Here is a 12,037-nt window from a genome sequence, read left to right as displayed (position 1 = left end):
TGGTCCCTCTTACCTCCTTTTTTTACATATGAGGTAAGAAGGTAAGAGTCAATCAAGCCATTCATTGATGAGATCAACGGCTAAGATCTATTTATACTCTTACCTCTCATATGAAAAGAGGGGGTAAGAGGAACCATGTTAAAACTGCTCTATTATTATTATTATTACTCCATCCGTCTAAGTGAGTAAGTCATCTTAGGTTCTGCACCGTGACCAAGGAGGAAGGAAAAACGAGAGACTTTAATGTTTATTTCTTAATTATTGCATGCAATGAAGATCTCTTTTAACGAGTACTACTACTAATCACCGCTAAAGGATAAGGAAGCCCCCGCGTCTCCCGCGTCGCCCTCCCTGGCGGCGACGGGGGAACCCAGATCCGGCGCCTTACACCCTTCCCACCTCCCTCCCCACCTCGCCGCCACCGGAGGAATGGTCGGCGAAGCCGGCGCCGTCTCCCGGGATGGTGGCGGCGGGGCGAGACCGCTCCCTTTCGGTGGTGAGGGTCCGGATCTGAGGCGGCGGCCTCGTTGGTGCGGACGGCGCTCCTCCGGCGGCGGGGAGTGCTCGTCGGTGAGGTAGGCTGGATCCCCTCGGCTGCGCGGGCAGCGAGGTCCCGGTGGGCGCAGGTCATGGCGCGGGGAGGCCTCGGGCTCCCCTCGTCAGATCGGAGGCGATCCTGGCCTGCTCGTGATGCATGACCTCCGGCCGGCCTGGATCTCCAGCGTACACGCGCCTGCTGATGTTGTGGCTGGTTCGGTGGTGGAGGCAGGACGCTTGGCCGGGGGAAACCCTTGGCCGCCGGTGGCGGTCACGGCGTCGATGGCGTCCCGGACGCCATTCCCTCCTTGGTGGCGGCGCCGAGGCTAAACCTCCCCTGCCTCCCCCCTTCCCCTGCACCCGGGTGAAAACCCTAGCCCCGGTGGCTAAGCGGCGGCGGCGCCACAGCGTCGTCACCTTCTTGAAGGCGCCAACTTGGGCATGGGGATGCTGGGTGTGCATGGCGAGCTTGTCTGGTTCCTGGTGGCGGCCCGCCTGACTGCTGCGTCGCAGCTTCGGGCAGTGTCTCGGGGCTGCGGTGCTTCTCTTCCGGCCGTGTCTCCGATGGGGACCTCGCCCTTCCTCACCTTGTACATGCCGTGGTGGAGCGGTACTTCATCTCACTCATTGATGGCGGCGAAGATCGGCGGCATGGCGCTGTGGAGGCTTGCCGCCCGATGCGCGGAGATGGACTCGCGCAGGAGGAGGTTGCTGTCTGGCGTCATGGTGATGTCGATTGCAGAGTGGCCAGTCAAGGTAGAAGCCTCAATATGATATGAAGACGGACCTGTGAAAGATGGCGGTAACGAACACGAGTGCGTCTGACCGGATTGTGCCCCAGACCCGGTATGTGGCTCGGCTGGGGCTTCCGAATATGTTTCGGTTTCCGGCTTTTGATGTTAGGCTTAGGTGAGTGGTTTGGGTAGTGGCCCAGCTAGCACCTCTTCATCATTTTGGATAGAAGTAGCGGCATGTGTTGCCAAGATGGTGGATTCATATTCATTGTTGTAATACTTTGTAAGGTCCTGAAAATAATCAATAAAGTGGCCGTATGCATCTCCCAGATGCAGAGGCCGGGGATCATCCTTCTTTTTTAAAAAAAATTGCATGCAATGAACTAATCACTGCATGTCGTGTTTGGTAATCTCAAGACATTAAAAGCATACACACCCTTCATCTTTTATTGGTTGATATGTCAAGAAACAAGAAACGAGTTAGACGTTGATGCACCGCGCTTAAGTGTTTTGGGACTATTTGGTTTTTGTAAAATGACTTACACACCAGACGGAGAGAGTATTATTATTATTCATCATCGTCGTCGTTGTTAAAGCAAGAGGCAAAATGCGCAAGCTATATTATTTGAACAAACAATTTTAGTGGGTCCTAATTAATTATTACAATAAAGATAACAAGATAAATGTGCATTGACCACATGGCAAATCCAGTGAGCACCATAAAAAGCAAATAATGTTTACATAGTATGTCCTTAGAGATCAGCATTTTTTTGAAACACAAGGATGCCCCCTACCTTTGTATGATCAATGCATACAACTATTTTATTAATTATTCATCAAGACCTTATAAAATAATACATTAATAACTCTAAAGCCAGCTTCCTGTATTGCTATTCTTGTTAACTTGATGAAGGAGGTGCACATAATTAGGACCGTCTATCCAGACCTCACACCAAACCTAGCATCTAAAACCGAAGGTCTTAACCAAACCGCCCAACAGAGGTGGGGGCTCGAACCGTAAAGATGGGTATATCTATAATTAAAATAATCTTGTGATTGTACTGTGTTGAGCAATGTTTACACAAATGAATATTGATAAGGGCAGACATGAGTTCGGCAACAACGCATGTGCTGATGTCATACATAGTTTTGACCCATGCTTCACGTTTTAAGTTTCCTTCAGACTGCAAATCAGTGAAACGTTTGGTTCACTAACTCTATGGGCAGAACGTGATCATTAGCGCAAAATCTTTTAATGATAAACTTCTATTTCTTGGGAATGTTTATCCTTGACTTTATTTCTCACTCCATTATAAATAATTTGGCTATTATTTGAGAAATAAAATCTTACTGGTTCCAAAAGAAAACTCTATGGGCAGAACGTGATCATGAGTTTAAACTAACAGCCCATCAAATTAAATTACTTCGAGTGTTTTGAAGATTTGCCAAACAAGCGCTCCTACTCCCTGATGGAGCCGTGTGAACTTTATTTATGATTTTTTAGAAAAAAGGTTAAAACATATTGTTATTTTTATTTATTATTCAACAAAGGTTTAACAAGAAGCCACCCGAAGCCATCACTTACACCTACAAAATTTTATAATACGGAGTGCTCTCACTCCCCATATCTAAAACCGGTGTCGTCACCGATCCATCCACATAACGTATCATAACCAGCAGCCGGTGTAACAGACCTAAAGCGTACACCACATGCACATGTTTTAGACGCAGTCATCATCATCGGGCCGTTGACCCATCTTCAGGAGAGAGATCCGCATCATCCTTACCAGTCCGTCCATCCGTCAACGCCACCACGGCACCCAACGGTGCCACCGCCCCGCGCTCGTCCATCCAGACGCGAAGATTTTGGAAGATTTGTCGTGCGTAGCACCTACCGGCCAGGCATGACACAACGTAGCACCTGTCAGCCAGACATGACTTGACATCTCCACCGAAGCTCCATGCAAGACGAAGACACTCCACCTTCTGCCTCTGTCTTCCAGTGTTGCTCCATAAACGATGCTCCCAAGAGAGAAACGACACCGCAGTACCGCCATCGTTCGATCTGGAAGACTAGATCCTAGGGTTTCCCACAGAGCGGCACGAGTGGGTCGACAGTAGTTACATGGCGATGCCTTCATCAAGGTAACGACGTAGAACGTCGCCATCGGCTCGATTTTCATGGAAACTATGTTTTCCCGACTCACAGCCGGGACTAGATAATGGATCTCGAGATCTGACCATCCAGCCTCAGGCCGACAACCTCCAACGGAGGAGATGACCACCACCGTCGGCTGTACCAGTAAGATTAGATCTGACCGGAGGCGCCGCCGACCAGTCCACCAAGCCCTCCAAGCCACCGTTGACCGTAGCCACTGCCCTTCCCGGTACAGGGCCATGTCGCGCAAGCTGCCGCCGTCGTCTGAGGCAGGGCCGGCCACCACGTCGTCGCCTGCCACAGCCATCGATGTCGCACCGCAAATTGGATCGGCCGCGCCACCACATGTTTAGGGGCCCCACACCACCCCTAAGATGCGGGAGAGAGGGAGTCCTCCGCCACTGCCATCGGCTTCCGGGCTTAGCCCGGTGGCATCCTCCGGCGGCGGCAGAGGAAAGGGAAGTGGGGGATCGCGCCCTCGGCGGCTAGGGTTTGTGCGTCGCCCGAGTCGCCCTAGCGGGGACAACGCGGGGGCGTGAGGGCTTCTATGTGACACATGAACTTTGTTTATGTGCCACAGAAAGAGCCCCTGTCGTGGCATGCAAGTACATGTCGATCGCTTAGATGCAGTGTGTACAGGTGAGAGAAAGGGATAAGTGCGAGAGGGAATAGAGATAAGTGTAGTTGAGAGTACGATATGGAATTAAACCATATTATCTAACACCCTCTCTTAATTTAAGTTGTCCTAAATTTAAATTCCTCTTGAATTCCTCGAATGGCCTTACTGGAAGGGCTTTTGTGAACCCGTTTGCCAATTGGTCTTGGATGAAATGAATCATATCTCCAACTTCTCTTTTGCAACTCTTTCTCGTAGAAAGTGAAAATTAATCTCGACGCGTTTGGTCATATCATGAAAGATAGCAGACAAATAAGTTGCTCCTCAATTATCACACCATAAATAGGACACACGGTGTTGTTTAATCCCAAATTGTGCAAGCAAGGATTCCATCCAAATGATCTCAGTAGTTACATCTACCAAAGATTTGTATCCAACCTCTGGTGCTTGACTTGATATCGTAGTCTGCTTTCTGACACTAAGAAGTAAGATTAGAGCCAAAAAATACTGAAAGTGCTCCTATTGATTTTCTATCATTACTACAGCCAGCCCAATCAGCATCAGAGAAGGCACTAACAAGTGTAGAGTTAGAGCACCTGATCTGAAGCCCAATACTCATAGTCTTGCGGCTAACTGGCAGGCCTGTCATGCGCAGAGGATAGTTGTTAGCTTGCAGGAAAGCTCGCTGGAGGTGAGCAACGAGGACCGACAATGCAGGAGGCATCTGACGACGATCCGGCATCCGTGCTTGCGCTGGTCCGTACCGGCTTCACCATTGCACAGGCGCATGCGCACTTCAACGACGTCATGGAGGATGAGCAGCCGAGGCCGCTAGTGTAGGTGCTCCGACTCGCGTTGGAGGACCAATGTACAACCTCGCCCTCTCGCGCATCACCGGCTGGCAGAGGGGCAAACCTACCGCGAGTTCATGAACGGTGCACCTGCTTCCTCTTCCGCTGCTCCGTATGCCATTTTATCCTCTTTTTTAGGATTAGCATTTGGCTTACAACTAGTAGCAATCGATATGAATATGATACTTATTTCTTATCACCTCGACTGCATGACTAGTTTCAGTAGTTTGTTGTTTGTTTTGATTATCATCGCTATTATGTTATTCATGTTTTATCCACTATTATTTTGATTAAATTGATGGAAGAGTCCTCAAATATTCAACTTTGACCTCGATGGGCGATATCCACATAGCGGACTCTGGCATGGAAGTGTAGAAGGTGGGACATGAACGTGGGCACCTCCATGTCCCATGTCCTACTCTTCCCCTCGTCGGCGATCCTTATCTTCACTTCCCGGAGGTAATGGCCGTTGAGCTCGCTGGACATGGGGAAGAACAGGACATGGAACATGGACGCCTCCAGGGACAACAAAGATGTAGACTAGGTTTTGCTATGTTAAAAAAACATGTCTGCTTTGTGTTGAAAATGCCATGATTTTGGTCTAGTTTAAATGGAAATCATCTGGTTTGCATGAAATCTATACGTTTGTTCAAATTTCGTTTGGTTGACCGCATCACTTTCCATGGACGAATACCATGTCCCTTTTAGAAGATTGGCTGAAGACGCCTTAAAATGCCATAGGTATTTGTTGTTTGCGTGAAGCGCCGGGCGGAGGCCAAATTTGGTGTCTTGACCCTTTTGCGGAAGTATAGCCGGATCTGATCCTATTTCGAAAAAATCAGGTTTTGACCCTTTTCTTACCGTCGTAGTTATCGGTGGTAGGGTTACACAACCTACCACCAATATCAGTGGCGGTAGGACTTAACTACGCCGTCACGACCATTTAACGTGCAACATATCTTACCACCAGTGGCGGTAAGCTATGTAACCCTATCACCATTGTCCTTGGCGGTAGGCTATACACTATTACGAGGCGCATGTGAGTGCATGCAACCATTGCTCTCTTTGACGCACTGCATAGTATGCACGCACATTGCATCCATCTTTTCCTTTCTCTTTCCACCCACATGCATCACTACTAGCACGTAGTCCCTCCGTTTCAAAATATAGTGTGTTCTCGGTTTTCGCGCTTCAACTTTGACCATAAATTTAACCAACGAGACTGACTGTGGCGGAAGCAAAAATTATATAATTAAAAACTTTTTTTGAATACGAATTCACTGGTCGGTCTCATTGGTTAGATTTATGGTCAAATTTTAACCTCGAAAAGCGCGGGCATGCTATATTTTAAGACTAGCCACAGTGAGTAAATTCAGCAGTAACATCGAGTCTAACTCAGTAAATTTGCTTATGTGGCAATGAGTTAATGAGGAGAGAGGTAGTTTGAGTAACTTAGCTAGTTACTATAACATCACATGTCACAATGCAATATGAGTCTATCACTTAATAAATAAAGCTTTGCATGTTACCACACTTATGTTACTACCCACTATGGAGGTAGTAACATAGTCTAGAGATATGTGTATATTACTAGTGTATGTTACTCTTCATTGTGGCTAGTCTAAAACGGAGGGAGTAGCTCCTAGCTTGGACATGCCACAAACTTGAACAATTGATGGGATGCACATGTAGGTAGCTAGGCATGGAGTAGGCAGCGCAGGCAGCCTGCACATTTGCAGCCACATAACTGCAAAACGCCGTCCAGCCCAGCCGACATGCATGCGTAGGGTATGATGGTCTACCGTCAAGGATTTTGAAGGTGGGTATTTTTCATGTTATGACGACATTATAACATAGTTTAAATTCTATCGTCGAAGACCCTGGCGGTAGGCAATGTTACCTTGGTGACAGAGACTACGGCGATAGGAAAAATGTCAGATCCTGAAATTCTTTCGAACAAGAGTCAGATCCTGCTAAATTTTCGCAAAAGACTTAGGGGTGTTTATTTCTAGGGACTTTTTTGTGTAGGGACTAGAAAAAGTCCCTCTTAGAGACTTTTTACCAAACGGGAGGGACTTTTTAGGGACTAAACTAGGTATTTGGGACTAAATGAAGAAGACTCTCAAGGAGAGTCTTTTTGAGACTTTTTGAGACTTTTCCAACAATGCCCCTCCATGCACCCATTGGCCCGCCACCTCATGGTGTTGTTTGATTATTATTTTTCTATATACTAGGGGCAACATGGTCATTTAATAACCTCTAGAAAGGGACTAGGGACTTTTTAGTCTCTAAAAACAAACAGGGAGGGACTTTTTAGGGACTATGGACTTTTTAGTTGGGATTAGAAAAAGTCTTAGGACTAGAGAACCAAACACCACCTTAAAACATTAGGACGTCGATAACTGTCACACGTGTGGCAGTAAAGGAGACGCACCACAGGTCTCTAATGCAAATAGATTGCCACGTCATCGCATGCATGCATGCGAGAATCTTTTTGGATTTTCAGTTTTTAAAATGTTTTATCTCTTAAATGAAAAATACGATTGAAGATCCGTTTTCACCATTAAATCCCTCACGATGAGATATTCAAAACTATATCTCATATCGATATATTTCGGCGAAATTTTTTTTGGTTAAAAGTTGCCATGTCTATTGCACATGAATTGCCATGATATTTACACTGAAGTTGCCATGATATGTTTCAACTATTTTTCTTTTAAATTTAAAAGTAAATTTTAACATATTATAAAACGGAGATTAAGAAACTAGACTTGCCATGTACCATAAACTAAAATTGCCATGATACATGCACTTAAAATTGCCATGGTTCAATAAAAAATATTTTTTTCATGGTCAAAGTACTGGAATTGCCATCATCAAAATATTAAAATTGCCATGATCTACAAACTAAAAATGTCACATGGCAACTTTAGTTTAAGCACCATGGCAACTAGTGTAAACATCATGGCAACTTCTGGGCAAAAAAAATCATTGAAGCATATCAACATGGGCTCTAGTTTTGAAGATCTCGTCGAGACGGATTTAATGGTGAAAACGGATTTTTAGTTCGCCTTTTTATTTAGGAGATAAAACATTTTTAAGCCGAAAACCAAAAAGATTTCTGCTGATGTCATCTATTTATACGTGGCAAAATGAATGGTGATGGAGGCGTGTGGGCGATCTGCAAACGCTACGTGTGGGCGTTAGTTTTTCCAAAACATTAAATTTGGCCCCGGGCGGACGCATGTGTCCGTATGGACGCCTCCTTTCTGTATTGGTGCCTGCTCTGAAGAGGCACATTTTACCTTTTTTGTTTGTTTGTTTGTTTTCAGGCACCTTTTCCCTGTATAAACCAACTTTGGTAACAGTTGTGTTCCTCGTAACCGGTGTGAACAACACGTACTTAACCATGTACAAATACCCAGTTTTAGGATACAATGAAACAGTCTAGTAGTAGTTCACTTGATTCAATCTACTTCTTACACTTACCAAGTTACCCCACAGGTAACTTACCCACGACAGGTCGACAAAGCTGCAAGACAAGATGACGATCAGAGACTCTTGAGTATAATCTGCGCTCCATGCTGAGGATGCAGTGTGATGACTGTGTACGGCGCATGCGTGTAGGAAGGTGAGAGCTGGAACTCGAAACGCTGAAGGATCATGCTGAGCGCCATCTTGGCTTCCAGCATCGCGAAGTTCTGGCCGATGCAAATCCTCGGGCCCCAGCCGAACGGGAAGAAGACCGGCTGGTCCTTGGTTGCCTTGGAGATCCCCTCCGCAAACCTCTCCGGCTTGAACTCCAGCACGTCTTTCCCCCATACATCCGGGTTGTGGTGAACCATGATTATCGGCAGCTCCAGCAGCACGCCCGCAGGGTAGGTGATACCTCCAATCTGCATCTCTCTGGATGTCTTCCGGTTCAGCGTAACCGCCGGTGGGTACAGCCTGAGCACCTCATACAGTATCATCGTCACCTGGACAAGGAAATCCGAGCCAAATCATAGTCAGCAATGGCTTCTAGGCGAGACTTAAAAGTAAAGTGTGAGAGACACTTGCCGTTTTGAGTCGACTGAGGCCGTCGAAGTTGGGCTTGTCCTTGCCGAAGACGCTGAGGACTTCTTCCCTGGCCCGATCCTGCCACTCGGGGTGCATGCCCAGGACGACCAGCGTCCAGGTGAGCAGCACGGACGTGGTCTCCATCCCCGCGAAGTAGAAGAGCTTGCACTCCTCGATCACATCCTCGGTGCTCATCCTCATCCTTGACGTCCCCCTCTCCTTGTTCGACTGCAGCATCAGGCCAAGCAAGTCGTCGCCGCCAAGCCCGTCGTTCTCCATTGCGCGCTCCCGCTTCTCGATGATGCCTCTCAGGAGCCCTTCAATCTCTCGGTTGATCTGCTTCATCCTCTTGTTGTTTTCAGTCGGAAAGAAGCTGAAAAAGGCCAGTCGCATCATTCATGCTTACTTCCATTCTTACAAGGAAAAAACTTACTGTACTTCAGAATAAAAAGGACTGTCAAGAGTAATTGGTACAGGAAGTGTGCAGCTTACAGGTAGCCTGGGATGTACATATACTGGAAGGCCTTGATAATTCGCTCTGCTTGCTCTGCCTGAAGCTGGAAGATCCTTCGCCCTTCCATGAAGCTGCTACCGAACGACGTGCGAGAGATCACGTCTCCGGTTAGGTTCTGGAAATCCTCCCATATGTCTATTTCATGTGATCCATCAGAACCGGCTAATTTACTTTCCCAGCTGCTTATCAACTCGGTGCAGCATGTCGAGAAAGCCGGCAACATGCTCTGTAAACAGCTTCAGTTAGCGCGCGTGCACACACAGCCTGATCGGGTTAGGAGCTAGCCTAGTAAGAAAGAATAGTACTACCTTGAGCTTTTCGAGATGGAAAGCGGGGTTTAAGATTCTTCTGTGCATCGCCCATTTCTCACCGTCGTAGCTCGCAAGCCCAAGGGCTATCAGTTTTCCCAGACGTTTGTTGGTGAATTTTTCGAAATGGCCGGACTTGTCAGATAGGATCTCTCTCACTAGCTTTGGCTCTGCTATGACCATCCTTAGGACTGGTCCAAACCAGGTGATGCAAACGTTGCCTACATGCAGTTCAAAACTGATTGCCGTCAGAAACTTTTGGGGAAAATGATTTTTTTTCCGCGGGAATTGGAGAAAAAATGAAGTTGAGACAGCAATAATATCTTGTTTTTAATGCTACCTTGAGCAGGATTAATTCATCAGATGCCCGTACAAGAAGAGCAATAGTAACATAGATACTTCAGTATACTGTAACATCAATTTTCATGTCGGGAAAACGAAAAAAAAGAAAGACATATTGGACCAGAGAGAAATTCAACTTGAGCAACAACAAAATTCTCCTACCGTGTTCCTTGACGATGTTGACGAGTTGTGGCGCCACACGGGGTACAATGTCGTGGCACAGCGGCATGGGCTTGGACCGAGCCTCCTCGTTGAGCCGGCCGTTGTCCGCGAGGTCCCCGGCGGGAAAGCGGTACGCCGTGCCGCCCAGGCCCTGAGCCCTGAGCGCCCGGCTGAGCCGCCGTGGCCTCAGCCAGCATGTCTCGGCGGCCCGGGAGACCGCCCACAGGAGGACGAGCAGCGCAGCGAGACCGCAGAGCAGGCTCAGCGATGAAGGAGAAGACACATCACCTCCGACTCCGAGTCTAGTTGCTGCTACGTCGACCTCCATTAGTTTCTTACTGCAATAATAAAACTGTGTGGTAGTGCGGTACAACTAGAGCAGGTGCGGTGGAAGATGGTCCCAATGTTATATAGGCACAGCAAGTGTCGTCGACATGATACGATGGTGGGTGCTCTGCTCTGCTTGGCATCACATGTTTTTCTTATCTTCTCGTTTCTTCTTTGTCGTCACAACATTTTCGCGGTTACCGATGGGAATTGTGGAAAACGATGTGCCACACACCAAGGACAAGCAAAAGGCTGGATTCGCTTGTTTGTTGTTGTTTTCATCGGCAAAGCGTGGCAAGAAACCCAAGCGGAGACGTTGTAATAACTGTTAATAAATCAGGATGTTGCCTTCATTTTCGTGGAATCGAGAGCAACCGCGGAGCCGAAGGATGCCGTCGCTTGGCGTTTGCGGATACCTGCTTCTTTTGTTCTTATTATGTATGTATGACCTACGCAGATACGTAAGTAGTTGTTTGGATACAGCTCGGTTTCTAGAAAACGGATTTTAGGTGAAATTTGAGGAAAAGGACTTTTAGTTAGTTTTCTGTTAACGAAATTTCTTGCAGTTCTTTTTTTATGAAAGGTTATCATTATTGACAAAGGATGGATTTTATTTACTCAAAATGAAGCATCGAGAAAATATATAACACAATGAGCACACGCCCAACCTCTACATAGCAATAAGCCGCGGGAGGCGCTCCTGTGGTGGCAGGCCGGGTTCACGGATCTCGCCCGACCCAGATGGGCTTGGGTGGGCCGGTGGCTCGGTTCTGTGGCGATGGGCTAGCGTGGTGTGCCTGACCACGCCGGCTGTTAGGCATCGTGGTGGTGTCGTGGCCGGTCAGGCGGCGGCGGCTGGACCCTTTTTGTCTAGTCCCCGTCGGAGAAGACGGCGATCCGTGCACAAAACGCTTGATGGAGGTTCTTTGAACCGATCTGGGTGAAAACTTGCTCTCGGCTAGCTGCCAAGGCCGGCGATGGCAGTGCTCTTCTGTGCCGTTTCCTTCTTAAAGGCATCACCGTTGAGAAGTTTCAGACCATTGTCTGCTACCTCCAGGGGAAACTCTAGATCAGTAGATCGGATGACGGCGGCGCTTTTGTGTCGTCTCCCCCTTGGGGGCGTCATTCTTGGAGGTGTATACGGGCTCGAGGGAACAGTGGACGGCATCTTTGGTGGAGCGGTGCTTCATCCTATACATTGATGGCGGCAGATCTCGACGGCATGGCGCAGTGGAGACTCGACGTCCGATGTGCGGCGATGAACTCGCGTAGGAGGACGACGTTGTCTAGCGTCGTGGTGGCATCGATGGCAGAGAGGTCTGGCAAGGTCGATGCGTCAGTATCTGCTCTGAAGATGGATCGATGAAAGACGGTGGTGACACTCCTTGCAGCGTGTGCATGTGGTGTACACTGAGAGTGCGCCGGACCG

The 12,037-nt window shown here is 47.8% G+C and overlaps 1 protein-coding gene across 1 annotated transcript; it reads right to left on the bottom strand.

The window, feature by feature from the left end:
- Positions 1 to 8,269: 8,269 nt before the first annotated feature.
- On the bottom strand, positions 8,270 to 10,666 carry LOC125544062 (cytochrome P450 72A13-like). The gene is made up of 5 exons (XM_048707600.1): positions 10,282 to 10,666; positions 9,778 to 9,998; positions 9,448 to 9,695; positions 8,956 to 9,328; positions 8,270 to 8,873 (listed from the first exon to the last, which is right to left on the bottom strand). Exons 1-5 carry the CDS (start codon positions 10,607 to 10,609, stop codon positions 8,448 to 8,450), a joined length of 1,596 nt encoding a protein of 531 aa, XP_048563557.1. The 5' UTR covers positions 10,610 to 10,666; the 3' UTR covers positions 8,270 to 8,447.
- Positions 10,667 to 12,037: the final 1,371 nt, after the last annotated feature.

This window comes from Triticum urartu, chromosome 3 (assembly GCF_003073215.2).
Source record: "Triticum urartu cultivar G1812 chromosome 3, Tu2.1, whole genome shotgun sequence".
Lineage (NCBI taxonomy): Eukaryota > Viridiplantae > Streptophyta > Magnoliopsida > Poales > Poaceae > Triticum > Triticum urartu.
This window is presented reverse-complemented; position numbering and strand designations above follow the sequence as displayed.

What these genes read in the sequence shown, in the direction of transcription:
- LOC125544062 (XM_048707600.1), bottom strand. Translation starts at nt 10,609, where the DNA reads ATGGAGGTCGACGTAGCAGCAACTAGACTCGGAGTCGGAGGTGATGTG. An exon ending in CAACATCGTCAAGGAACACG is followed by an intron (nt 9,999 to 10,281) that starts GTAGGAGAATTT and finishes AACTGCATGTAG; the next exon opens with GCAACGTTTGCATCACCTGG. An exon ending in GCCTCAGTCGACTCAAAACG is followed by an intron (nt 8,874 to 8,955) that starts GCAAGTGTCTCT and finishes TTCCTTGTCCAG; the next exon opens with GTGACGATGATACTGTATGA.